Source organism: Rhodamnia argentea, chromosome 10, assembly GCF_020921035.1.
Source record: "Rhodamnia argentea isolate NSW1041297 chromosome 10, ASM2092103v1, whole genome shotgun sequence".
NCBI classification, from domain to species: domain Eukaryota; kingdom Viridiplantae; phylum Streptophyta; class Magnoliopsida; order Myrtales; family Myrtaceae; genus Rhodamnia; species Rhodamnia argentea.
Window position 1 is genome coordinate 19579379 of NC_063159.1, and position 27577 is coordinate 19606955.

At 41.9% G+C, this 27577-nt stretch overlaps 1 protein-coding gene across 5 annotated transcripts; it reads left to right on the plus strand.

Moving 5' to 3' along the window:
- Positions 1 to 876: 876 nt before the first annotated feature.
- LOC115747686 (ABC transporter B family member 11-like) lies at positions 877 to 25975 on the plus strand. Of its 5 annotated transcripts, XM_030683933.2 has the most exons (13): positions 19517 to 19652; positions 20423 to 20837; positions 20967 to 21021; positions 21124 to 21299; positions 21413 to 21634; positions 21754 to 21992; positions 22132 to 22657; positions 22750 to 23023; positions 23170 to 24050; positions 24277 to 24543; positions 24684 to 24947; positions 25086 to 25379; positions 25474 to 25975. In XM_030683933.2, exons 2-13 carry the CDS (start codon positions 20502 to 20504, stop codon positions 25828 to 25830), a joined length of 3891 nt encoding a protein of 1296 aa, XP_030539793.1. In that variant the 5' UTR covers positions 19517 to 19652; positions 20423 to 20501; the 3' UTR covers positions 25831 to 25975. The 5 variants fall into 5 exon arrangements, with proteins under 5 accessions (XP_030539794.1, XP_048127331.1, XP_048127330.1 ...); XM_030683934.2 differs by lacking the exons at positions 19517 to 19652; positions 20423 to 20837; positions 20967 to 21021; ... (8 more) ...; positions 25086 to 25379; positions 25474 to 25975 and adding exons at positions 877 to 1270; positions 1402 to 1456; positions 1559 to 1734; ... (7 more) ...; positions 5513 to 5806; positions 5899 to 6272; XM_048271374.1 differs by lacking the exons at positions 19517 to 19652; positions 20423 to 20837; positions 20967 to 21021; positions 21124 to 21299; positions 21413 to 21634 and adding exons at positions 893 to 1270; positions 1402 to 1456; positions 1559 to 1734; positions 1826 to 2047.
- The last annotated feature ends 1602 nt before the right edge of the window (positions 25976 to 27577 follow it).

The following is a 27577-nucleotide window of genomic DNA, read 5'->3' on the forward strand; positions in this document are numbered from 1 at the left end:
AACAACAACAACGACACCAGTATCATCCCCTAGAGTACTAATAGAGCTTATTTTTTCTTGCAGTTGCTTCATTTGTCAATGCATTGCAGCTATTAGTAATTGGAATTTGGGAATTTAAATTTTTATCATTCGAATAAAGCGATCCAATTAAAATATGTAATATATCAATTTGCAGAGTAATTTAACGAACGCGCCATTCTCATTTTCAATTAACTTAATGAGTGAGTGCCCTAAAAGTATCCTGTTAACAAAAACTACTACGTCCATTGTTATATTGTCATAGTCTTTTTATCAAGTAAATTTACTGCTTGAAAAGAATATCACTTGCGCGAAGCCGAATATTGCACTTTGGGAAAAACCCACGTAGTTTGACCCAAAAAAAAAAGCCCACGAGCCAAAATGATGTGAGGAGGACTGACTGCGCCCATAAAAAATTAGAGGAGGAACATCTAGAATCACATTCTTTCTTGGAAATTTCTCCACGTGGGGGATATGTGAAAGCAAGTGCTGAGGTCAAAGTTCTTCATGCACGCGTTGACGAGATAGGATAACCCTAGTTCCCTGAACTTTCCGATCGTGCGTTAAGATGAACGAAGAGATTTTCTTTGGTACCGGAAGTTTTCAGAGCATGAATTTTCTCGGGAAAGTATAGTAAACCATGGAAAGGAAAGAATAGTAAGCGGGGTTGACGAGAAAAGTAGGGCTGCGGGGACTTTGGCCGAGAGAGAGCGATGCTCTCTCTTGCTGGATCAGCAGTACGAGAATATGTATATAGAGGAGGAGGAGTTGATGGAAGAAACTGCAGATCAGGAATCACAAAGAGTAAAAGGGACTCTTCGGAGCAGTCACCCAAGTGTCTGCAATAATTCTTTTCTCGGGATCCCCGAACAAAGAAGTTGCTTAACGAATCTGCGTCTCAGAGTACGGTAGCATGGCTATCGAAAGTGGAGCAACCGATGACTCAGGAACCAACGGAGCCGCCACGTCGAGGAGCCTCGAGGTGGTGGCGGCGGCGGCGAAGAGCCCCTCCGTGAATGAGAATGAGCAGGACTCCAACAAGAGCAAAGGAGATGAGAAAGTGAACTCGGTTCCATTCCACAAGCTGTTCTCCTTTGCAGACTCTACTGATAAGCTATTGATGGTTGTCGGGTCGATAGGCGCAGTCGGGAATGGCATTTCCATGCCTCTTATGACGGTGTTGTTCGGACAGCTGATCAACACATTCGGCACGAACCAGGCTGACAGTGATGTTGTGGATCTTGTGTCCAAGGTAAAAAGCTTTGCGAATATGGACTTTGCGGGTTGTTGCAGAAGAACTCTTTTCTCGAAATGGAAATATCTTTTTGGAGTACTTGTGTTGAGATTGTGATTAACTGATTAGATTGTTTGTGAAATCTCCAGATATCTCTGAAGTTCATCTACCTGGCATTTGGGTGTGGTGCAGCAGCCTTTCTTCGTGAGTGCATCTTGAGTCTCGACTTAATTTTAGTTCGGACTCAAACTCTTTATCTCAGGAAACGAGATAATTTAATCTTCATGCTTCCTTTCATTTGGTCAGAGGTATCTTGCTGGATTGTCACTGGCGAGCGACAGGCTGCGAGAATAAGGGGCCTGTATTTGCAAACTATATTGAGACAAGATGTCACGTTCTTCGACAAAGAGACTAACACCGGAGAGGTCGTTGGGAGAATGTCGGGTGACACAGTTCTCATCCAGGATGCCATGGGTGAAAAGGTCATACTTTCCTAATAAATGAGGATCTTGTCTGGTGTACTCAGTATCCACTTTTCGCCCTGGATTTTAACGGATTGCTAGGTTCGTGCAGGTGGGGAAGTTCATACAGCTCGTGTCGACATTTGTCGGAGGCTTTGTGATAGCATTCATCAAGGGTTGGCTGTTGGCCCTCATCATGCTGACCATGATTCCTCTGCTAGTGATTGCGGGTGGTGTTACGAGTCTCATCATCTCAAAGATGGCATCTCAAGGGCAAACTGCATATGCAAAGGCAGCAAATGTTGTTGAACAGACGATTGGTTCAATGAGGACGGTATGTCGCATTGACGTAGCTGAATACCGGAACTGTGCATGTGTGCCGACTAAATCGACATACTTCCAAGAGCAAAATAGATGTCTTGATGTCCATTGCTCTGCAACTCATATTCACCCTTAATTCAAATCTTTCACTGTAGGTTGCATCATTCACTGGAGAGAAGCGAGCAATCGCAAATTACAGCAAATTCCTAGTGCATGCATACAGATCAGGTGTCCATGAAGGCCTGGCGGCTGGATTAGGTATTGGAATAATCACGTTTATCATATTCGGCACTTATGCTTTGGGAATATGGTGCAGCGCCAAGTTGATAATAGACAAGGGATACAATGGGGGCACAGTGATTAATGTGATCATGGCAGTCTTGACTGGTTCCATGTGAGTTGCACTCGAACTGTCCTTTTTCTTTTTGGTCCTTAACCTCTTGGTTCAATTTAGAAAGCCTAATCATGGATGTTCTTTCCGTTTTCCCTCATTTTTTCCGGGCACGGTGCGGATGTTAATTAGGTCTCTTGGGCAGGCTTCTCCATGCATGAGTGCATTTGCTGCTGGTCAAGCTGCTGCATACAAGATGTTCGAGACCATCCACAGGAAGCCGGAGATCGATTCTTTTGATACCAAGGGAAAGAAACTAGACGACATCCGTGGAGATATAGAGTTGAGGGATGTTTATTTCAGTTATCCAGCGAGGCCAGATGAGCAAATATTCAACGGGTTCTCCCTTAGCATCCCGAGCGGTACGACCGCCGCTTTGGTGGGACAAAGCGGAAGTGGGAAGTCCACGGTGATCAGTCTGATAGAGAGATTCTATGACCCACAAGCCGGTGAAGTACTCATCGATGGGATCAACCTTAAAGAGTTTCAACTCAAATGGATCAGGAGCAAAATCGGCCTTGTCAGCCAGGAGCCTGTGTTATTCGCGTGCAGCATCAAGGACAATATCGCATATGGAAAGGAAGACGCCACGCTTGAAGAGATCAAAGCTGCTGCAGAACTTGCCAATGCCGCCAAGTTCACAGACAAGTTGCCGCAGGTATAAAGATTATGCTACTCCATGATCGATGAATCAGCTTTCTTATTTTCTCTCGCTGGACTTCGATCGTCTTTTCTTACCTTCTCCATCGTGCTGCTTACATGATTTTTGAACTTGTGATATTTAGGGTTTGGACACTATGGTTGGTGAACATGGGACTCAGCTGTCTGGTGGGCAGAAGCAAAGAGTAGCCATAGCAAGAGCCATTCTGAAAGATCCTCGTATTTTGCTCCTGGATGAAGCCACAAGTGCACTCGATGCGGAATCTGAGCGGATAGTCCAAGAGGCCTTGGACAGGATCATGGGCAACCGGACAACCGTCATTGTTGCCCACCGTTTGAGCACGGTTAGGAATGCAGATACGATTGCTGTTATTCATCGTGGAAAAATGGTGGAGAAAGGTGGGTCGCATTCTAACTTGAAGTGAACAATGGAACTGTCAACTGGGCGAAGGAACCATGATTTCCTAGCAGGTGCAAGTATACCATGCCTATTAACGCCACTTTGAAACTGTCCAGGTTCCCATTCTGAACTACTCAAAGATCCAGAAGGTGCATATTCTCAGCTAATACGCTTGCAGGAAGTGAACCGAGAATCCGGACAAGCCCCGAATGACCAAAACAGGTCAGAGATTACTGAATATAACAGACAGTCCAGTCAAAGGATGTCGTACAAACGATCCATCAGTCGGGGATCATCTGTAGAGAAGAGCAGCCGCCACTCTTTCTCAGTCTCCTTTGGTCTTCCCACTGGACTCAACACAGTTGACGATACGGTGGCTGGACCACAATCCCCTGCTCCTGGTAGCACAGAAAAACCGCCCAAGGTCTCCCTACGCCGGCTCGCTCGTCTCAACAAACCAGAAGTTCCTGTCTTGCTACTTGGGACATTAGCTGCAGCCGTTAATGGCTTGGTATTTCCGATATTCGGCATACTTATATCTGGTGTCATCAAGACATTCTATGAACCACCACATGAACTTAGAAAGGATTCTAAGCATTGGGCGTTGATTTTTTTGGTCCTCGGCATTGTATCGTTTGTGGCGCATCCGGCTCGTGCATACTTATTCTCTGTGGCTGGTTGCAAGCTAATCGAGAGAATCAGACTGATGTGCTTCAAAAAGGTGGTCCACATGGAGGTTGGCTGGTTTGATGAACCTGACCACTCAAGTGGTGCCATAGGGGCAAGGCTATCAGCAGACGCGGCATCAGTGCGAGCCCTCGTTGGAGATGCACTATCTCAGATCGTTCAGAACATTGCATCGGCAGTAGCTGGTTTGGTCATTGCTTTTGCTTCAAGTTGGCAACTGGCGCTGATCATCCTCGTCTTAATCCCTCTCATTGGTGTCAATGGATATGTGCAAGTGAAGTTCCAGAAAGGATTCAGTGAAGATGCAAAGGTAAGCATTATTACAGTGCTTTTTTTTCTTTTTCTGCTGACTAAATGAAATTTCTTGTTGGACTTTTTCAATCCCCAATTCATAATTTTGAGTCCTAGGTTCATGAGTTGAAAACGAAAAGGCCATCATCTTCGAAATTTCTGATTCACATTGCTTGTAATCTTCAATGGCATAAAAAGCTTCCCCATGGTTTCTATTATCTTGGAAATAACCTCGATTATTCGTGACCATATTAGTCTATATGTTTGCAGATGATGTACGAGGAAGCAAGCCAAGTAGCCACTGATGCGGTCGGAAGTATCAGGACTGTTGCTTCTTTCTGTGCTGAAGAGAAGCTGATGCAGCTTTACAAGAAGAAATGTGAAGGCCCCACGAGGACAGGGATTCGACAAGGACTTATTAGCGGAATTGGGTTCGGCGTGTCCTTCTTCCTGCTGTTCTGTGTGTATGCAACCTGTTTCTATGCTGGAGCTCGCCTCGTCCAGGACGGCAAAACAAAGTTTTCAGATGTCTTCAGGGTAGGAGGATTTCTTCGATCCTTAAATATTTTTTATTAGGAATGACTGCTGGCTAGAGGATTGCCGTTGGAACTGGCTTCGGTTAACGGCTCAGACACATTTTCTTTGCAGGTTTTCTTTGCTCTGACCATAGCAGCCGTTGGAATTTCACAATCAAGTTCCTTCACTCCCGATTCCACCAAAGCCCAAGGCGCTGCTGCTTCCATTTTCGCAATAATAGACCGCAAATCCAAGATAGACCCAAGTGATGAGTCGGGGACAAAATTAGACAATGTGAAGGGAGAGATAGAGCTTCGCCATGTCAGCTTCAAGTATCCCTCTAGACCAGACATTCAAATTTTCCGTGATCTCAGCCTGGCCATTCACTCTGGAAAGGTAAAAGTTTGGACTTCATCTGATGCCTGACTTTAACTAGGACTTCCTCAATTGAGCATTGAATTACAAGAACAGTAAATAAGTGTTGCCTAACATGAGGAACAAAAGTTTGACAATTTCATGATTCTGCCTCTCAGACAATTGCTTTGGTTGGAGAAAGCGGGAGCGGAAAATCGACGGTAATAGCGCTGCTGCAACGCTTCTATGATCCTCATTCAGGTCACATTACGCTCGACGGAGTGGATATTAAGCAGCTGCAACTCAAGTGGTTAAGGCAGCAAATGGGTCTGGTCAGCCAAGAACCGGTTTTGTTCAATGAGACGATTCGTGCTAACATAACTTACGGAAAGGATGGAGATCCGACCGAGCAGGAAATACTCGCTGCATCAGAATTAGCAAATGCTCACACGTTCATTAGTGGACTGCAACAGGTTAGACTGTAGTTGCTTGTTCTGTGTATTTTACACAACCATTTGCTTTCGAATGGGCGCTTCTCATTCCTCTTTACAAATTAAATGTTCAGGGATACGATACTGAGGTTGGTGAAAGAGGGGTCCAGTTGTCCGGCGGCCAGAAGCAACGAGTGGCCATCGCTCGAGCTATTGTGAAGAGTCCTAAAATCCTTCTGCTTGACGAGGCTACGAGTGCACTGGATGCAGAATCTGAGAGAGTTGTTCAAGATGCGTTAGACCAAGTCATGGTGAACCGAACAACAGTCGTGGTGGCTCATAGGCTGTCCACGATCAAGAACGCGGACGTGATCGCGGTGGTTAAAAACGGGGTCATCGTCGAGAAAGGAAAGCACGAGACTTTGATCAACATCAAGGATGGTTCCTATGCATCTTTAGTTGCCCTGCACAGGGGTGCTTCTGCTGTGTGAGCCTTTTGTAGCTTTCACTTCCCGGATAGCTCATTTGTTTAGGAGGATATTCCTGCCACTTCACTTGACAAAAGAAATGGGAAATACAGTCTCAAGTTTGTTGAAACCCGTATCCGCTTAGACGTCTTATGTAATTTTTGCAGCAACAGCAATTGCTAAAGAAACGGAAATGCCTTTGCTATATATTCCCAGGCCACTCTCTTTTCTTTTCTTTTTGGGGTAAATGCACTGGAAATAAGTAGAAGTCAGCGGTTCCGGGAGCGGTCCCAATTTCACCCGGAACCTATCATGTCGGAATCGGTTTCCAAATTTTACAAGCCTGGAACCTATCCCTACGAATCGGTTCCATGGTCGATTATATAGTCTATCCAGGAACTGGCCAATTTTATATTTTTTTCAATTTTAGTTAAGCAAAATGAAAGTAAATACAACAACAAAAATACTCATTTATCAATAGCAACAATCTATAAAGGATCAACCCGTAAAATAAAATAAATAATAAAATGTTCAAAACACATAACATACAACCAAAAATTATAGAACTTTGGTCCTCAATCATCATTAAGAAATTGCTCCACATTCTAACAGCCTAAAATAAAAAATAACAAAAACAGTTAATCACTTAGTAATAGTTCCAAATTAAAATTACTATTGATTGAACTGAAAATAATTATTAAAAAAACATCTCATATATTCATTCCACTTCAAACGTAAACTCTATTTACCAATGATAAAATTCTCTTTTGAGACAATCCATACATTAACAAAAGAAGAGAGAGAGAGAGATTAAATAATTTGTTCACTTACTAGATATATAAAGGAATTACAATATAAAAAAAAAAATAGAACATCACGTTCAATGGCTAGACGAAACTCAACCAAGGTAAGAACATGTATAATCTCTAGTTCTCACCTCCTGGTTCCCGATCCGATTCTTCGATTCTCGATTCCCGGTTTGGTTCTTATACATAAACCAAGAACCAAATAGCATAGTACCAGTTTTTCCTTTTTTATAATTGGATCAGGAACCTAGAACTAGTTTCTATGGCAGGTTCTCGGTTCTACTCTGAACCTATGCTCAACCCTAACTGAAGTAGTAAAATTTATGATAAAAGGTGCAATTGAGTCTTAACTTTTTGATAAAATATTTAATCAAGTCCTAAAACTTGTCAAATTTACTGTCGATAATTTCATTCAACACGTGGCTTTTTAATTATTTTCTCTCTCATATGTGGCGTTAATGAGGCCAAGCCATGAAGTATAAGGGTATAACAACGTCGATTTCGTCCAAATCTGATCTTTCAACCCAAATTTTATTCAAATTTTATTTAAAATAAGCTAAATTTTAAAAAAAATAAAAGAAAATGAGGCAAGGGTCGCGGCCCTCACCCAAATCGACCAAGGGCGAACGGATCTAGCGATTATTGAGGCTATAGAAGGTGAAAACCACTTGTTCAAATGCAAGTTAGGATATTGTTCTATGGTTAATCGCAACCATTTCAAGTTACCATTACATTAGAAATGTGTTCCAGAAAGACAAGTTTATTATACTAAGGGTGTATTTACACCAAAAAATGATCAACTTTTAGTTATTATCAACAAGCGATAGATTAGTTGATAACTGCCAAATTTAGCCATTTATGACGAGAATTATGAGTAGCTTGAAGAAAATCGACAACTCGCCGGTGAAGTCATTGACAACACACAACGTGAAAGTTATCTACAAAGACCTTGAAGTTGATTGACAAAGTCACCAATATCGACAACGACCAATCCACACGAGAATAACTGCTGGGTGGAAATTTCTATTGCCGCTATTCTAGGATTACTGAAACTTCTTATACATCAATGTTCTAGATAACAGGAGTGGTGGATAATGCAACTTCTTGTAACTGCTAGTGGGAAGTTATTTCTTCTTTATCTTAATTGTAGTTTTTAGATATCTCGTCGTTGAATAAAATTCGAGGTTTATCTTACTTATAGTTTTTGAATCATCGTCGTCGATTTAGTTCCGGCATTGTATCTCTTCATCACCTCGCTTTGTCGTTATGAAATTCCAGCAAAGTGTTGAGTACATTAACATTGATTAGATTCCGTTGATGTATCCTTATGCTTCGGTGATATAAACTATCCGAAATTACCACATAACCTGTCTCCTCTTAGTAAAAATTGAAGAACGACTTTTGGTGAAATGTATTTCGTCATTAAAAAAAGTCGGTAAAACATCCTTTTAGCACGCACGATGGGACAGATTGGGGTTTATAAGGAGGAATAACAATGCCGAGAACAAGGAATCACACACTACAGGTAATCATCCGATCCGAGACCTCAGATGCTCTTGCAGTAGAAGAGACAAGCCAAAGTAGAAACGTCAACAAGGTAATTTATTCCGGTGAAATTTTTTTTTCACGAATTAGTTCTCTAAATTTTCGCGAGCTTGGTCAGCTAAAAAGAATCGGTCAACAAAAAATCATTTATGGTCAAAGAAAACATAAGTTAGGAAAATGAATTCCCTAATCTGAGAATGAGAAAATATTTTCCCGAAATATAATTTCGTGGAATTCGTTTTCTTTTCTCACCAAGTTTTTCGTGTAACAAATTGAAGTTATGATTTCAAGTGAAGTGACTCCATTTGCTTCCGGCGGGTTCGTGATGGGGCTGATATTCTGCCACAGCATTTGTGACGGAGCTGCTTGATTCCTCCTTAATGCACTAGGAGATTTTGCGAGAGGCCTTGAGCGTCCAGCCGCTGAACCGAGTGACAATGCCTCTCCTCCTCCACTACCAATCCCCCCACCACCTCCGATGCCGAATGACCAACTACAACATCCCAACATAGACATTCCCCTGGAAGACATCAAAAAGCTCAAACAACTCTTTCGCGAATCTACAGGCCGGAATCACTCCAGTTCGACACCGTGGCTGCTAGTTTTCAGAGCTATCAGAATGCGGGCGATAGGCTTGAACCCCTGGACGGTGTTGTGGCTCTTATTCGACTACCGTCAACTCCTAGACCCTCCATTGCCCGACGGGTTCTACAGAAACCGCTCCTGCCCCGTCACAGTAGAATTCCCCAGTGAGCTGCTTCAGGAGGCATCTTTCACTTATGCGGTGAAGATCATTCAAGAAGCCAAGGAAAAGCTGCCCTCTCTGCCTTCAAAAAGCACAAGAAAGGAGACCCTTTGGAACATGGTGCAGGCCCATTTGCGCCGCCACTCGCTTACACCAACTTGTTCCTATCGGAATGGGGGTAGGCTTGAGTTCAACCAGGTCGACTATGGTCTGGGGGCCTCCGGTGCCCATCAAGCACCATACCAGCTGGTATCGTGGGGTCTCTGCCTCTGCCGAGAAAAGGCGTGCGGCTGATGACATGGTGAATCGAGGAGCCGCATCGCCGACCCCTGCTAGATCAGATGGGGAAGACTCTTCTAATGGGTTCTCCCAGCATGATCGAAGAGAGGACTGTCGACAAACAAGGATCATCTATCTGCAAATGATTACCCTTCAATATCCAGGACATTGTTTCTTCCATTTTTGGGCCAGGGGCTTGTTATGATGTCCATTGTCATGTAATGGCTCTGGAACTGGGCCTGCTAAATAGCCCCAGATAGGAAAGCTCAAGGCTCGGGTGGGCATGAAAACATGTGTCATGTCTAATTGGAGGTTTTCCGACGACCGACTTGGTGATATTGATCAGGAGCCGTCGCTTTTAGGGTAGACTAGTTCCTAATTTGTGGAACCGAAATCGGTCCATCTAGTCTAGGACCCATCCGGGAACCGACCGTCTTTCCTCACTTTTTTTCATATATTGTGCAAGACTGCAATTGTTGTTCCATTGTTTAAACTATTACACGAGTGATTCTAATAGAACAAGCTCGTGATAAGCTAAACATGATGATGATCTTCACGAACAAAGCTATAATGAGCGAGAGGCATCGAGCCGCAAGGGAGACGTGAGCGCTGCGTGCCTAAGACTGAGAGAAGTGAGAGTGAGAGACAAGCGTGACTAAGTCTGAGCGAAAAAAGAATGGAATTAGGGTTTGAAAATTTTGAAATAACAAGAATTAATAAGCGCGACCGAGTCTAGTCGCGTGAACGTGGCTGATTTCTGATCGAGGGATTGATCGTGATGAGCATCGATTTAGAACTTGGAGCCAGCATTAATTGACATAAATTGATCTCTAACTAACGCGAGAATGACACAGTTTTACACGATTACGAGAATGACAGAGTTTTACACGTTTCGTCCCTGTCCTACATTGGCAGCGATCCTTGGTCAACCTCCTAAAATTGCAACCACGACATGAGGTGCCAAAAAGGTAAAAACAATAACAAAAATTATGGAAATGTAATAATATTGATAACAGGTTTAATCCCTTGTTCAACAAGGTCATGGCCCTGAATTAAGCGATAATTGTTATCATTTTATAGTTGATGAGAATAAACTTTGGATTAATATATTAAAAAAAGCTTTTAAAATAAACTTTTGAAGGAGGTTAAGTATTATATGGAATTCGATAAGTCTTGAAAAAATTCTCCCAACAAAGTATACTTTTAGCAAGCACGTGTTTTTACCTATAAATATACATTTTTAAGCTATTGAAGTTAGCACAAAATTAACCAAAGAAAGTTACCTATGATTTCAGACAAAAGCTATGAAAGAGAGAACATTTGCCTTAGGTACTTTTTCACCAAGAAAGACGAGATGGGTTAACGGGAGGTTTGGCGTTTTAAAAACCTAATGATAACTGTGAATTCATACTAATTTCCATCATAGGTGTTAATTTTCGAAGAAATATCAGATAAACAGGAATATGTCTGGACCGGGAAGCAAACCAAAACACATGGAATCGAAAAATGATCTCGAAGAAGTAACATCCAACTTCCTATAGATAAAGAGGAGCAAATGGAGAAGAGAACATAACGATGAGACTTTAAGAAAAACTCCACACAAATTAGAAATTGATATATATTCTCACAGCAACAACACAGAGGTGAAGATTCCAACAAACAAAAGTAACCTACCAATTTTTCTTCTCACGTTTCTAAGTGACTCATATATATATTACTAAAGCTTTGCAAGAAAAAAGGGAAAAAATTAAACTGTAAAAAAAAGAATGAAAGGCCTTTAATATTAGATACTCCCAGGGTTAATAAATCATCTACCCAGGAAAGTCAACTTCATATTTTGGATAAGGAAGTGTGTCTCTATATATATATATATATATAGGGTCGAAGACTCGTTACATTTAATGCGCTTGAAATATTTCAAGTACGTGAAAGTCCATCTATAATTTGTGGTACTAGTTAAAGTCATGCCTTGAGAAAGCTACTTTCATTTTAATGAAAGTCCATGTTTCAATTACGTGAATAGAATTCCCAAGTTGCTCAACGAATCATGAATAATTAAAAAAAAATAGTTGCCGGAAAGTCAAGGAAGATCCGAGGCCACTCTCATTCACATGTCAACATCCTTTGGCGTTGCGGTGCGACTAGTGCGGTGTGTGACATAGTGTTCGAGTTTTGTCATGCGGTGCGATTAGTGCGGTGTGTGACATAGTGTTCGAGTTTTTGTCATGACTTATGAATCTAGAAGTCAGTGCACCGTAGGATCGGTCCTTTGACATATTCCAATGATCTTATCTGGTTTCTCAAAGCCCGAAGGAACTTCGTAAGAACAATTAGGGATGAAAACCACATGGAAAAATCCACAATTTGCTCTTAGCTTTTTATAAGGCGATCTTTTAGACATCTGCCGCATAATTCTCAAATAATAACATCGTTTCTGGCTAAGCGGTGTCCGCCCATATACCGAATTCGTACGTAGATGTCCGGGAACAAATCGTATTCGGGACGGTCACTAGATGCCTGCATTGCTTATTGAGCTCGATACACCGGTTTAATTTGCAAGCCGAAAAACCTAGTCATCCATTGGTCTCAGCACCGGCATCGCTCGAATCTGGTTAGAGCAAACTTTAGTTAGGTGGGGAACATTGGAATCAAGAAAAAAAATCTACCTGGGGAGTAGAACTGATTTGATCAGCACGCAACTGCACGATTTGACGAGCCATAATTGATTGACATAAATGTGGAGGAAGGGGCCACGGGCCGGTAGCTAGAGCGATCCTTGTAGACAAGGAATGGCGCTTAGCACGCTATCGAAAATCTGGTGGGGGCTTCTTGCACTTGAGCAAACAGCGAAAAAAGAAAAGAAAAATACTCTTTTGCTACGCTACCAAAATCTAGAACATTAATTACGTTTTAGATAATTACGAAAAAAAAATAAATGAATTTGCGTGGTCGAGAAAATTTCGATTGTTTCGGATTTGAAAAAGTATCGGAATGCGTGATCCGATGATTTAGACAAACTCTTTCGCGACGATATATTGAAGATTGCATACTTTTTTAAGTTTACTCAAGTAATTAAGAAGTTGGAGAAGCATTCATTAACGATTTGTTTTGTTGAAACAATGATAACTCGTAAATCGATATGCCACGGCACGGCCAAAAATTACTTGAGTGATGGAGTTTTTTTTGAGTAACCCTTTGCTTATATTTAGGATATCGTGATAAACTCTCTCTTGTTTCATATAAAATATTCGGATTTGCAGGGCATCAACGTATCGAATTCAACAAACAATCTTTAGAAAATTTTGTTTGATTCGTTCTTTCCTTTTCAGGTCGAGGGAGTAGGTGAGGAAACCTTTTTTTAATGATATATTCCTTCTCGTTTGAATTTCAAAGTAAACTATCGGAGTTTCGAATAATGTTGTTGTAATTAGAACCTTTATTTGACTTGAAAAGCTCGTCATTTTCACGTGCGCATCCTCAATGATAACTGGCCTGCGAGATGGGGAGCTCTCGAACTGGCGTGGATTAATCGGCTGTCGAAAAATCCCGGCACCCTCGCGATATAAAATTACTGTATCATAGGAGGCGTTTTACCGTATCGATCGGACCTTCGGATATGGAGGATTTTGGCCACCTGTAGAGAAAGTGACTAAGGGCAAATATGCATTTATCTCTTGTCGTGCGTGACGGAGAGCAAATTGACGGCGACAACGAGAACGACGTGAAATGGCCAACGGTTTTTGTGGCGAGGTGGTTGAGTTGAGTGGAGCTGAGTTGGATCGCCCGAGGAAAAACTCGCCCGGCTTTGTTGCCCATCTGACCCCCGAGTCCAGAACGAAACCCTTTCCAAACGCCGAGTTGTCACCGTGCTGTCCACGCGCTACCTCAGACCTTTCTGACTCTCTGGAGCCGACTCCAGAGGGCAGTGGCCTTCACCCGCCGTCCACTCGCGTCGATGACGCCGTCGGTTCCGCAGTCTCTTTCTGTGCTGCTGTGGACTTTACCGGGCGCGCTCCATTTTCGTTGTGTTTTCTTCTTCATAAAGGGTACTTGCGTGAACGACATAAATGACCCATCAATTTCAAATTTATTTAATATGATTCATAAACTTTAAATTTAATATATAATATCACCCATAAATTTGATATTAAATATTTTTATTCAATTCAGAGGTTAAGTTGAACATGAAACGAAAGTCCATATATCACATTGGACAAATTAAAAGTTCATGGACGATATTGCATATTACAAAAAGTTCATGAACCACATTGAACAAAATTCAAAGTTTTTGGATCGCATTATACATTAGGCCAAAGTCCATAAACTATTTGTGTCATTTTTCCGTAGAATTTCTAGGTTTCTCTTCATTTTGCTGGTGAAAAAAAAAATCCCATGCAAATTCCATTTTGTCCATAACTAAGTGATATTCCATATTAATCACATGGAGATTTCAGATGTTAAAAATAATAATTAAGGAAAAAACAGAAAAAAGGAAAAAAAATACTTGAAAAAATATTAAAAGAATATTTGAAATTATCCACGTCGGCGTCGGCGGTGCCACGTAGGAGTGTCGGCGTTCACGTCGGCGATTTTCAACCAATAAGACCGAATTGATAAAAAGGTGAAATTATTTAAGACTAAATCAACAAGTTTGATAGATTTAGGATTGAATTGACAGAAGTGCAAGATGTTTAGGATATTTTTGTAGTTTCCCCCTAAAGTGTAATACATCTAAATGCCAATCCGGATCTATAAACACAGCGAAAAAATTGTAGATCCGCATACCCATAAGCGTAACTTGTGGATTATAGCAAAACAACAATCTCATCATCATATACGTACATATATGCAACGGATTGCACTAAATCGAAATGCCCTAGAATCAATTTGTATCTCTGATTGGATAAGCATATCACGATTAACGAGCATACTTCGATTTTTTTTTGTGACGATAGATAGAACGACGCACGTTCCGTGTAAAGGATATACCATCTCCTCTCTCTCTGTATTAATTGCAATCAATTATCGCAATAAAGGTATGTATTGATTTTGCCCTTAATTAGCACAATCGTTCCCAACATCTCCCACTCACCCATAAAGGGCTAAACTTCTCTATTTCTCTTCTCATTGTAAAGTTCTTATGGACAAATAATTCGTGCAACCAACATGATTTGAGAGCTCGTTGCCATACATCCGTTAGAAATATATAGCAGCTCACGTTGGAGATTATAATTTAGAGTAGATTTAGTATGTGGTACCCTAGATTAATCAGTCACATTTATCTCTTATGACCTCTTCAAAAATTTGATGTTTATTGTATTCACAATTGTGATTAAATTCATATAATCATAATTGGTCGACCTGTAAATATAAAATCATAACGTGACATCTATAACAAATTGATCTTCCTTCTTCCTTAAAAAACATTCTACCGCAACTCAATTTGCTTTTCCAAAAATATCCCGCTAGATCGAATCATCCATGATCATTGGCAACATTCTAGGATAGCAAATATTGAATCAACGTTTGAAGAATAAGTTAAAGTCGTGATGCCACTTAGTAGAGGAACTCATATCCTCAAGAGTTTCACATGACTGTAGAGTTGAGATCATTACTTTTGCCAACTCTTCTTGGTCGTCTCGTGCATGCGTAATATGAAATACATATTACGGTATTCTCTCATTTCCCATGGAGCGTGTGTCTCTACATTCAATATCGTACGGATGATAGTTCGGGCATTCTAAATGTCTAACTTGAGTCCACAAATCTACTCTCTTCAAAAAAATCCATCAAAACTCACATCCGACATCAAAGACAGATAAAGTGAAATATGTTGATTACTTCACTTTTGGACATTACTTATTATGACCTCATCTTAACTCCCTATTAAGGAAACATAAAAAATTTCAAGCTTGTAATTTTTAAAAAATGCAAGGACCTTTTTGCAATTTTCAGAAAATTTAGGGATCAATTTATAATTTTCAAAAAGTTGGAGGACCAGAAAATTGCAATTTGGTCCTTGAACTTTCTGGAAATTGCAATTTGATCTTCAAACTTTTTGAAAATTGCAATTTCATCCTTGAACTTTTTGAAAATTATAAATTGGTCAATGAATTTTCTGAAAATGGTAAAAAGGTCCTTGCATTTTCTAAAAATTATACTTTGACCTCATTATACTGTAAATTTTCGTTGGCATTGATAGTTGTATCATGGATTATGAGTAATCCTAAATTGTAATTTTCAAAAAGTTCGAGGACCAAATTGTAATTTTCAGAAAGTTTAGGATCAAATTGCAATTTTCAGGAAATTCGGGGACCAACTTGTAATTTTTAGAAAGTTTGGGGACTAAATTACAGTTTTCACAAAAAATAGGGATCGACTAGGCGGAACTGGTCGAATACGGGTCCAAGATAGTTCGAAACCGAGTCCGGAATAGGTCAAAATCGAGCCTGGAATAAGCGAAATTGGGTCTGAGACATGCTGCACGTGCTGCTCACATGAGCGTGTGAAGCCCATGCGCATCGGACCCCTCCGGCGCGTGCAACGCCTCCCGGTGCCGCCTCGCGACGAGCGACCACTCAAATTTCTCGTCTCGCTGAGCCTATTATGTTGATGTGTTCAAAATTCGTTTTTGATTAACGGAACAAAAACAAAAGCCAATGAACAGTACAGTCAAAGATACTGTTTTTTGCCTTAATTCGACTATGAAACTCAAATAATCAGGAAACAAGACCTACTACGCTTTGATACCAATGAAGGGCAATACATCTAAATGTTAATCAAGATCTATAAACGCAGTGGAAAAATTACAAATCTACATTCCCATAAACATAACTTGTGGATTATAGCATAACAATAATTTCAATCATCATATATGTACATATACGCAGCGGATTGCACTAAATCGAAATACCTTAGAATCAACTTGTATCTCTGATTGGAGAAGCATATCACGACTAGTGAACATACCTTAATTTTTTTTTTTGTGGTGATAGATAGAATGCCATACGTTCTGTGCAAATGATATCAATCCCCTCTCTCTTTGTATTGAATAGGAAATGAATCTCCCTTAATTGCATTCAATCATTCCCAACGCTATAAAGGGCTAAATCAATACCTGCCTTTATTGCAATAATTGATTGCAATTAAGGGAGATCTATTTCCTATTCGATACAAGGAGAAAGAAGATTATATATCCTTTACACATAACTTACGTCGTTTTATCTATCGTAAAAAAAAAAAAAAAAAACTCTCTTAGTGAAAACTCTCTCCACGTAGGATCAATCGGCGGATTCGAACTGTTTTCTCACCTGTGCTTTGGGGCTATTGATATGCGAAAACTAAAGTATGTTCATTAATCATGATATACTTCTCCAATCAGAAATAAAAAGTCGATTCTAGGGCATTTCGATTTTGTGCAATCATATGTGCATATATGATGATTGAGATTGTTGTTATGCTATAATCCATAAGTTGCGCTTATGGGTATGTATATCTATAATTTTTCTGCTACGTTTATAGATCTAAATTAGCATTTAGATGTATTACCCTTCATTGTAATTTTCCAAACATAGCATTAGAGAATCTAATAAATTTTATACACGGGCAAGGTCTAAACAAGAATTTTTAAGCTCGATAGCAAGCTCGATCGGCTCATTGATCATGTCTATATAGATGGTGCTCATAGGGCACATCACACCATAACTTTTTTCTAAGTTCAAACGTCCAAATACTCATTATTTTGTGCTAATAATGGCCAAGTTACGTTAGGACCAGACGCACAAACACAATGAAATAGAGAGCAAAGGAGAAAAAGAAAAATTGAACACAAGGTTTATGTCGAACGAAATTAAGAGCGAGATCCTGTGTCTTCCAATCGATGGGGAGTACGAAGCACGCTCCCAACGAGTTATTTATGTCGAACATTAGGAGAATGCTCCACTTTACTCATGCATTATCTTTTCCGGCAAAAGGCTGGGCGTGTGTCTCTTGTGGCAATTGCAGTTGCACTTTTTGAACGACCAAATCATTATCCGAACTTTTTCATGTTCAACAAGACGAGTGAACTTTTAGCCATCGGCCGCGCGAGTCTCGTACGGAGCCCATACCGTTCAGCCAAATTGTACTTCGCTCGATTCTCGCGCGGATCCGGCTCGCGTAACTATTTCCCTTACCACGTATGCATGTCGTGCATCAAAATCGTCCAAGAGGGTGATGCTAACTCTTTACTTCCCCTCCCCCCCCCACAATTAATTCAGCCTGTCGGTCCTTTTCGATCAATTCTCCAATGCTGACCATCCGCCAATTCCTTTGTCCGCATTAACAATGTTTGTCTCCCCTCCTTTCAACTTTGATTATACTATTTAAAACGAGATTATTCACACCAAATCTTGCTTAAGTGATAAGGAATTTGGAAAAATGCTCCATACCACTTTACGCTCGTGCTAAAATTTTGTGCTAAGCCAAACGAGGTTGGTGGCGGCCGCCAGCACACCATCTTCTGGCAATAAATGTATATAAAATGGAATTTTGACTTGACTTGTAAATCAATGATCAACCACCAGCCTCTAGAAAGTATTTCTCAAAAAATTAATCGAATAAAATAAGCAGTCTTATTAAAACTTGTGATTGCCCATTTTTCAAAGTCTTTCTAAAGAATATTATTTTCATTGATCGATTAACTTAATTGGTGTTCTTAAAGCATCATGTTAACGAAAACAACGTTAATTATTACAGTCGGTTTATTGAGACTATACTAGTTATGGAGGGGATTCGGGCCCTATGGAGTGAACAAAAACATATCACTTGTGCCGAGCCAAATTTGCACTTTGTGAAAAAGCCAACCAAGCCAAATTAGGGGTAATCGGTGTTCGATCCGATTCGATCCCACCCGGGTTCGGAGAGTCGGGCCGGATGATCTTGAGACAGGTCCGATTTTCCGGCGGCGCAATGAAAGCGATGGGTTATTAATAGAGGTGAATAACTCGGATTTTAATTTTTAATGGATTAGTTAAAATAAAATTTGCATTTAAGAAATAAAAACAAATAACCGATGGATTATCATATTTAAATTTAAGAAATATTAAAATAAATAAATAAAAAATAATCAGTCTGGTTCGGGTTCCTCCCTAAATTGGGAACCGAACCCAAAATTACAGATCCCAATTTTATGGAAAGGGAACTGGGCCGATGCCCTCGAGAATCGAATCGAACAGGCCAGTTTGGTTTAGTTCGTGCAGTTTCCGATTTTATCGATCGGTCTTGCTCACCCTTGGGCAAGACGATGCGAGTAGGATCAGGGCAGAAGAAAGGAGGAGCATCTGGAATCACATTCCTGCTTCGAAATTTCTCCATTGGTTTGGAGGGGGAGGGCGGGGTTGGGTGTGGGCCCCGTGGGGTGTGGGGATAGAAGCAGAGAGGAGAAGTGCGAATTTACTGGCCATGTCACGTGGGTCAATGATATGTGAAAGCATGTATTGAGGCGAAAGTTCCTGGTGCATGCGTTAATGGAAATAGGACAGACCTTAGTTCAAAAAAAAAAAAAAAAGAGATTTCATGCGACTATTCCATCATACTGCTCCCCTGTAATAAAACAAGATGACCACTTTCCGACAAAAGATAGATTTTGCGCTACGATGGATGGCGATGAGCGGGGAGATTTTCTTGGGTTCTGCAGGTGTTTTCAAATTTCTGAGTTTAATACAAACTGGGTTTGGACAGCTAAGAAATGGAAAGTAAGACATTGAAATTTTATAAGCGAAAGAATGAAAGCGGGGTTGACAAGTAATGTTTGGTAGTGGAGTTTTTTGACCGAGAGAGCGAGAGAGAGCGGCTCGGGGTGCCATGCTCTGCTTGCTGGGCAAGCAATTTCTTTTCGGACAAGCAATTCGGGAGTCCATAAAAGGGAGGAGTTGTTGGTAGAAACTGCAGACCAGCATCGCAGAGGGTCGAGAGAGGACTCAAAAAGAGAGCAGTCACGAAAGTGCCTGCCGTAGTTCTTTTCACGGGATCCGAGAAGACAGTAGGCTTTCTCGAGAAAGCGTCAGGTGAGATAATGCGTCGCTCTCTCTCTCTCTCTCTGCCAGACTGCCTTTGGCTGCTTGCTTCTTGTTGTGCTCCGGCTTATCTGGAGAACAAGTGTTGGCGTTGGTGAATGAGTCGTGAGCAAGAGGGTCGATCTTTGTTCGCCTCCTTTCGCAGAATCAAGATCGTCGCAAAACAGAGAGTGGTTTTTGTTGTTTTGTACTGGTTCAGATCAAAGGTGGTGTTGGCACGACTCTGATGAATTCATCATTTCTCCACTCGGTGTCTTGTGGGTTGTACTTAGACTTGGTTGTCCATTGGGGTTCATTTCTCCTGTGGGTTTTTTGTTCTTATGGCAGCTTCTGCTTTGTGAGGCTTCTCGGGCACCGTTCTGTCTCGCGCACGCGTTAAATTTTACCAGTTTCACACCCCATTGAGCTAATGATTTCCTTCCTCTAATTGATTTTTTTTAAGGGTGCTCAACCAATGAGATCAAAACTCTTTTCGAAGTACAGTCCTGTGTGTCAGCGGTCTTTGATCCCTGTAATTTTGGGTTTTATGGTTGAAAGAATGTCCCGCATCTTGATTGCTTCATAGCCAATCCATTCAAATCCCACGAGAAGATACTTGTTGGGAGTAGTTTTGTCTTTAGTTGCTCATCAGGTTCGAGAAAATCGACTGTGGTACAGCTTCTTTTTATTTAGTCAATTTGTGCTCAAACGTCAGCTTGCTCAGTAATTGGAGTCCTTCGGGTTGAATTAAGATATCTGATTCTAGATGTTTTAAGATGCAGCCCCCCAAGACAATATACTGTGTACATATATACAGTATAAAGAAGTTGCATAACAGATCTGTCTCCCGGGTACGGTAGCATGGCTTTCGAAAATGGAGCAACCGAAGATTCAGGAACCAATGAAGCCGCCTCATCGAGGAGCCTTGAGGCGGCAGCGGCGGTGAAGGGCCCCGCTGTGAACGAGAATGAGAAGGACTCCAACAAGAGCAAGGGAGATGAGAAAGCGAACACGGTTCCATTCCGCAAGCTGTTCTCATTTGCAGATACTACTGATAAGCTTCTGATGGTTGCTGGGTCGATAGGTGCAGTGGGGAATGGCCTTTCTCTGCCCCTTATGACCGTATTGTTCGGACAGATGATCAATACCTTCGGCGGGAACCAGGCTAACAGTGATGTCGTAGATCTTGTGTCCAAGGTAAAATCTTTGCAAATATGGACTTGGTGATTGTTACAGAGAAACTCTTTTTCTCGAAAAGAAATTTCTTTTGGAGTCCTAGTGTTGAGATTGGGAATTAACTGATTAAATTGTTTGTGAAATCTTCAGATATCTCTGAAGTTTGTCTACCTGGCGCTTGGGTGTGGTGCCGCTGCGTTTCTTCGTGAGTGCATCTTGAGTCTCGATTTACTTTTAATTCGGAGTCAAACTCTTTATCTTAGGAAGTGAGGAAATTTGGTCTTTGTTCTTCCTTTCATTTGGTCAGAGGTGTCTTGCTGGATGGTCACCGGCGAGCGACAGGCTGCGAGAATAAGGGGTCTGTATTTGCAAACCATATTGAGACAAGATGTCGCGTTCTTTGACAAAGAGACGAACACCGGAGAGGTCGTCGGGAGAATGTCGGGCGACACAGTTCTCATCCAGGATGCCATGGGTGAAAAGGTCATACTTCCTTTGTTACCGGCATAACAATTGTGAAAAGAATGAATATTTGTCTGGTGTACTCAGTACACACTTTTCGTCTTGGATTTTAACGAATTGCTAGATTCGTGCAGGTGGGGAAGTTCATACAGCTCGTGTCAACATTTGCTGGAGGCTTCGTGATAGCATTTATAAAGGGGTGGCTATTGACCCTGGTCATGCTAACCATGATTCCTCTGCTAGTGACTGCTGGTGCAGCTATGGCTCTCATCATCTCAAAGATGGCATCTCGTGGGCAAAGTGCGTATGCAAAGGCAGCAAATGTTGTTGAACAGACAATTGGTTCGATCAGGACGGTATGTTGCATGACGTAGCTGAATACCAGAAGTGCGCACGTGTGCCAACTAAGTTGACTTACTTCCAAGAACAAAATATCAAACTCATATTGATCCATAACTCTAATCTTTTACTGTAGGTTGCATCGTTTACCGGGGAGAAGCGAGCAATCGCAAATTACAGCAAATTCCTTGTGCATGCATACAGTTCAGGTGTCCATGAAGGCCTGGCGGCTGGATTAGGTCTTGGATCAGTCATGCTTATCATCTTCGGTGGTTATGCTTTGGCGATATGGTACGGTGCGAAGTTGATATTAGACCATGGATATAATGGGGGCACAGTGATTAATGTGATCATGGCAGTCTTGACTGGTTCCATGTGAGTTGCACTCAAACTGTCCTTTCTTCTTTTTGGTCTTTGTTCTTATTTACCCTAGAGAAATTTAGAAAGCCTAATCATGGATGTTTCTTTCTTTTTCCCCTTGTTGTTTTTCGGGCATGGTGCGAATGTTCATTAGGTCTCTTGGGCAGGCTTCTCCATGCATGAGTGCATTTGCTGCTGGTCAAGCTGCTGCGTATAAGATGTTCGAGACTATCCACAGGAAGCCGGAGATCGATTCTTTTGATCCCAAGGGAAAGAAACTAGACGACATTCGTGGAGATATAGAGTTGAGGAATGTTTATTTCAGTTACCCAGCCAGGGCTGATGAGCAAATATTCAACGGGTTCTCTCTTAGCATCCCCAGCGGTATGACTGCTGCTTTGGTGGGACAAAGCGGAAGCGGCAAGTCCACAGTGATCAGTCTGATAGAGAGATTCTATGACCCACAAGCCGGTGAAGTACTTATCGATGGGATCAACCTTAAAGAGTTTCAGCTTACATGGATCAGGAGCAAAATCGGGCTTGTCAGCCAGGAGCCTGTTCTATTCGCGTGCAGCATCAAGGACAATATTGCATATGGAAAGGAAGGTGCCACGCTTGAAGAGATTAAAGCTGCTGCAGAACTTGCGAATGCTGCCAAGTTCATAGACAAGTTGCCGCAGGTATAAAAATTATGCTACTCCATGATCAATGAATCAGCTTCCTTACCTTCTGTATCGTACTACTTCCTGATTTTAGAACTTTTGATAATTAGGGCATGGACACTATGGTTGGTGAACATGGGACTCAGCTGTCTGGTGGACAGAAGCAGCGAGTAGCCATAGCAAGAGCGATTCTTAAAGATCCTCGTATTTTGCTCCTGGATGAAGCCACAAGTGCACTCGATGCAGAATCTGAGAGGATAGTCCAAGAGGCCTTGGACAGGATTATGGGCAACCGGACAACTGTCATTGTTGCCCACCGTTTGAGCACTGTTAGGAATGCCAATATGATTGCCGTTATTCATCGTGGAAAAATGGTGGAGAAAGGTAGGTTGCAAACTAACTTGAAGTTCTGACCAAAAAAAAAAAAACTAAACTGAAGTGAACAATGGAACTGTGAATTGAGTGAAGGGACTATGATATCCTAGAAGGTACATCATTGATGATTAACGCCTCTCTAAAAAACTGCCCAGGTTCACACTCTGAACTGCTCGAAGATCCAGATGGTGCATATTCTCAGCTAATACGCTTGCAGGAAGTGAACAGAGAATCCGAACAAGCACCAGATGACCAAAACAAGTCAGAGATTACTGAACATAACAGACAGTCCAGTCAAAGAATGTCGTACAAACGATCCATTAGTCGGGGATCATCTATAGGGAATAGCAGCCGCCGCTCGCTCTCAGTCTCCTTTGGTCTTCCCACTGGACTCAACGTTGCTGATGACACCATGGCTGGACCACAATCCTCTGCTCCTGGGAGCACAGAAAAACCGCCAAAGGTCTCCCTACGCCGGCTTGCTCGTCTCAACAAACCAGAAGTTCCTGTCTTGCTAATCGGAACTGTCGCTGCAGTTGTTAATGGCGTGATACTTCCGATTTTCGGTATACTTATATCTAGTGTTATCAAGACATTTTATGAACCCCCACATGAACTTAGAAAGGATTCTAAGTTTTGGGCGCTGATGTTTCTGGTCCTTGGCATTGCATCATTTGTGGCATATCCTGCTCGTACATACTTGTTCTCCGTTGCTGGTTGTAAGTTAATTGAGAGAATAAGGCTGATGTGTTTCAAAAAGGTGGTTCACATGGAGGTTGGCTGGTTTGATGAACCTGATCACTCAAGCGGTGCCATTGGGGCGAGGCTCTCAGCAGACGCGGCGTCAGTGCGAGCCCTAGTTGGAGACGCGTTAGCTCAGATTGTGCAGAACATTGCATCGGCAGTAGCTGGTTTGGTCATTGCTTTTGCTGCATGTTGGCAACTGGCGCTGATCATCCTCGTCTTAATCCCTCTGATTGGTGCCAATGGATATGTACAAGTGAAGTTCATGAAAGGATTCAGCGCAGATGCAAAGGTAAGCATTAGTATAGAGTGCTTTGTTCTTTTACTGCTCACTAAATATAATAGCCTGGGTGGTCTTTATATATCCCCAATTCACATTTTGAGTCCTAGGTTCAAAGAGTTGAAACGACAAAAACCTTCTTCGAATTTTCTGATTGCATAAAAGAGGTTCCACCACGGTTTCTGTTATCTTGCCAATAATTGCTAATCTGTGACCATATTAATCTATATGGTTGCAGATGATGTACGAGGAAGCAAGCCAAGTAGCTACTGATGCGGTCGGAAGTATAAGGACTGTTGCTTCTTTCTGTGCTGAAGAGAAGATAATGCAGCTTTACAAGAAGAAATGTGAAGGGCCCATGAGGACAGGGATTCGACAAGGACTGATTAGCGGAATTGGGTTCGGCGTATCCTTCGTCCTGCTGTTCTGTGTGTATGCCACAAGTTTCTATGCTGGAGCTCGACTTGTTCAGGACGGCAAAACAACCTTTTCAGATGTGTTCAGGGTGCGACGCATTTTTCGTGAACGCTAAATTGTTTTTCCTTAGGAAATTCCTAGAATTATTATTGCCTTTTTCTTATTTGGCTGTAGGATTGCTATTGAAACTGGTTTCCGTCGACTGTTCTGAGATATTTTTCTTCGCAGGTTTTCTTTGCTCTGACCATGGCAGCCATTGGAATTTCACAATCAAGTTCCTTCACTCCCGATTCCACCAAAGCCAAAGGCGCTGCTGCTTCCATTTTCGCAATGATAGACCGCAAATCCCAGATAGACCCAAGTGATGAGTCGGGGACAAAATTAGACGATGTGAAGGGAGAGATCGAGCTTTGCCATGTCAGCTTCAAATATCCCTCTAGGCCAGACATTCAAATTTTCCGTGATCTCAGCCTGACCATTCACTCTGGAAAGGTAAAACTTGGTACTTCATCTGATGCCTAACTTTAAATATGACTTCCACAATTGAGCATTGGATTATAAGGACAGCACTTAAAGTTTTGTTCAACATGAGGAATAAAAGTCTGACAATTACATGATTCTTCATCTCAGACTGTTGCTTTGGTTGGAGAAAGCGGGAGTGGAAAATCGACGGTGATAGCGTTGCTGCAACGCTTTTATGATCTCGATTCTGGTCACATTAAGCTCGACGGAGTGGATATTAAGCAGCTGCAACTCAAGTGGTTGAGGCAGCAAATGGGTCTGGTCAGCCAAGAACCGGTTTTATTCAATGAGACAATTCGCGCCAACATAGCTTATGGAAAGGATGGAGATGCGACCGAGCAAGAAATACTCGCCGCATCGGAGTTAGCGAATGCTCACAAGTTCATCAGTGGCCTGCAACAGGTCAGACAGTCAGTTGCATGTTCTGTACATTCAACTTAAGTCATTTGCTTTCGAATGAGCTCTTCTGATTTCTCTGTACAAATTTGACGTCCAGGGATACGATACCATGGTCGGTGAAAGAGGAGTCCAGTTATCCGGAGGTCAGAAGCAGCGAGTGGCTATCGCTCGAGCCATAGTGAAGAGTCCCAAAATCCTCCTGCTCGACGAGGCCACGAGCGCGCTGGATGCAGAATCCGAAAAAGTGGTTCAAGATGCGTTAGACCGAGTCATGGTGAACCGAACCACAGTCGTGGTGGCTCATCGGCTGTCCACGATCAAGAACGCGGACGTGATCGCGGTGGTTAAAAACGGAGTGATCGTCGAGAAAGGAAAGCACGAGACGCTGATCAACATCAAGGACGGTTTCTACGCATCTTTGATTGCCCTGCACACCGGTGCTTCCACCGTATGATGAGCCTTTTGTAGCTTGACAAAAGAAACGGGAATTACAGTCTCAAGTTTGCTAATACTCTTAGTGCAATTAGTAGATGTCATATGCAATTTTACAGCTGCAAGAAGTCGTTTGCTAAAGAAATGAAAATGCCTTCTTCCATATATTCCCTGGCCACTGTTTCTCTTCTTCTCCTTTTCTTGTAGGCTCTAATATGGAGTAATAGCTCGACCTACACACAAAAAAAAAAAAGAAGGTATGGAGGAATAGCCCGACTGTCAGCGCTGCAATGGTTCTTATTTTTTGAGAAAATTTCAAATAAAGGTCTCAACTCCTTATTTTCTCAAATAAGGATTTGAAATGATCTTTGTTTCAATTAAGGGTCCGAAGTTATCGTGCCTGTTTTAAATAAGGATCCGACATCGCCGGGCAGCTGGATATTTCGGCTAATCAAGGGCATTTTTATCGAAATATAATTTAATCTAATTTTTAGCCAAATATTCCGGCCAATCAAGGGTCGCAGCCCTCTCCCGGCTCCGGCGAGGGCAACCAGGCCCTCACCGAGGCGCCAATGACCCCAACGGCCATTGCCGCCGCCCCACCGACATTGGGGTAGCAGCCACGGGCGGGAGGACAGCCTCCTCCAGCATGTATTTCCTTTTTTTTTATTTGAAAAACAGAAAAAGAAAAAAATAAAGCAAAAGAAAATGACGAAAATACCACTATCAATCCGTGAGTCAGGCTCTTCGTCGAAATTGATATAGCCACTTTAGGTCAAAATAATGACAACTTCATGTCCTGTGAAAATGAGGGCATCTGGGATTTTTATTTGAAATTTTCTAAAGTGTTGGATTCTCTCGATTGTTGTGAGCTACGAACACGTCAACAACCGCCGTTTGACTCCAATTAATTTTTCCAACTGTTTGATTAAGGGGAAAGAATCGCGGGCAGATGCAAAAACGTCATGCATGACGTTTTCTGATCTATCAACTCCTAATAAATATCAAAATGTTGGGTTCACAAGATTGGATGACCGATGACCGATGACAAATATTGTGAATTATGTCGGCAAGTCCCAACGTATAATTTCGTGGTCTGTCGCTTAACATGAAGTCTTGAGAAAATCGCGAACGATACAAACGTCAGAATCCTACCTATCGAGATTACGATGACAGCTCGATGCATGACCTCTTGGATAAGGACACGATCTAGAAGTCTATCCAGCACGTGACATTTATTCTTTCACACTTAAATTGGGCAAAATGAACTTTTCGATTAGTCAACTCGTTCGAGGGTGACGCAGATCTTGGACTGCATTAAGCAAAAAGCCAGGCGACGCCTAACGGCCTAAGAGTAGACAAATTTCTGCAGCATGGGGACAAAACCGAATCGCCATCTTTATTGAGCCGATCCAAAGACAGCTCCCGCAAGCAATGACTCCGTCAAAATAAGATCTCCGTCCACCCTCAAACTTTCAAAAGCTTTTACTATGGAATTCCAAGCAGAGAAAACGGAAAAGGCCTCCTACGAATTATTCAGCAGGCCTGTTCAGACCGATCCAACTAGCATTTTGTGTCCCCTGTCTTTGGTTGGGTTTCGCTGTCCCTTGTGGGGAGGAAGTCAAGAGGTTCGAGCTTTCGACAAAACGATGTCGACCTTCGCATTTGCTCATATCTGGCCCACTGAGGTTGAGATGGTTGCTCCGTCAATGAAGGAACCAGCGCAACCACCCTGAAGAAACTTGCGGGGCATTTCAGAAACAGACAGG

Bases quoted from the DNA above. Each gene is read 5' to 3' on its own strand.
- LOC115747686 (XM_030683934.2), top strand. From the start codon at position 932: ATGGCTATCGAAAGTGGAGCAACCGATGACTCAGGAACCAACGGAGCC. The intron at 1,271-1,401 runs GTAAAAAGCTTT...TGAAATCTCCAG, and splicing joins TTGTGGATCTTGTGTCCAAG to ATATCTCTGAAGTTCATCTA. The intron at 5,807-5,898 runs GTTAGACTGTAG...TTAAATGTTCAG, and splicing joins TCATTAGTGGACTGCAACAG to GGATACGATACTGAGGTTGG.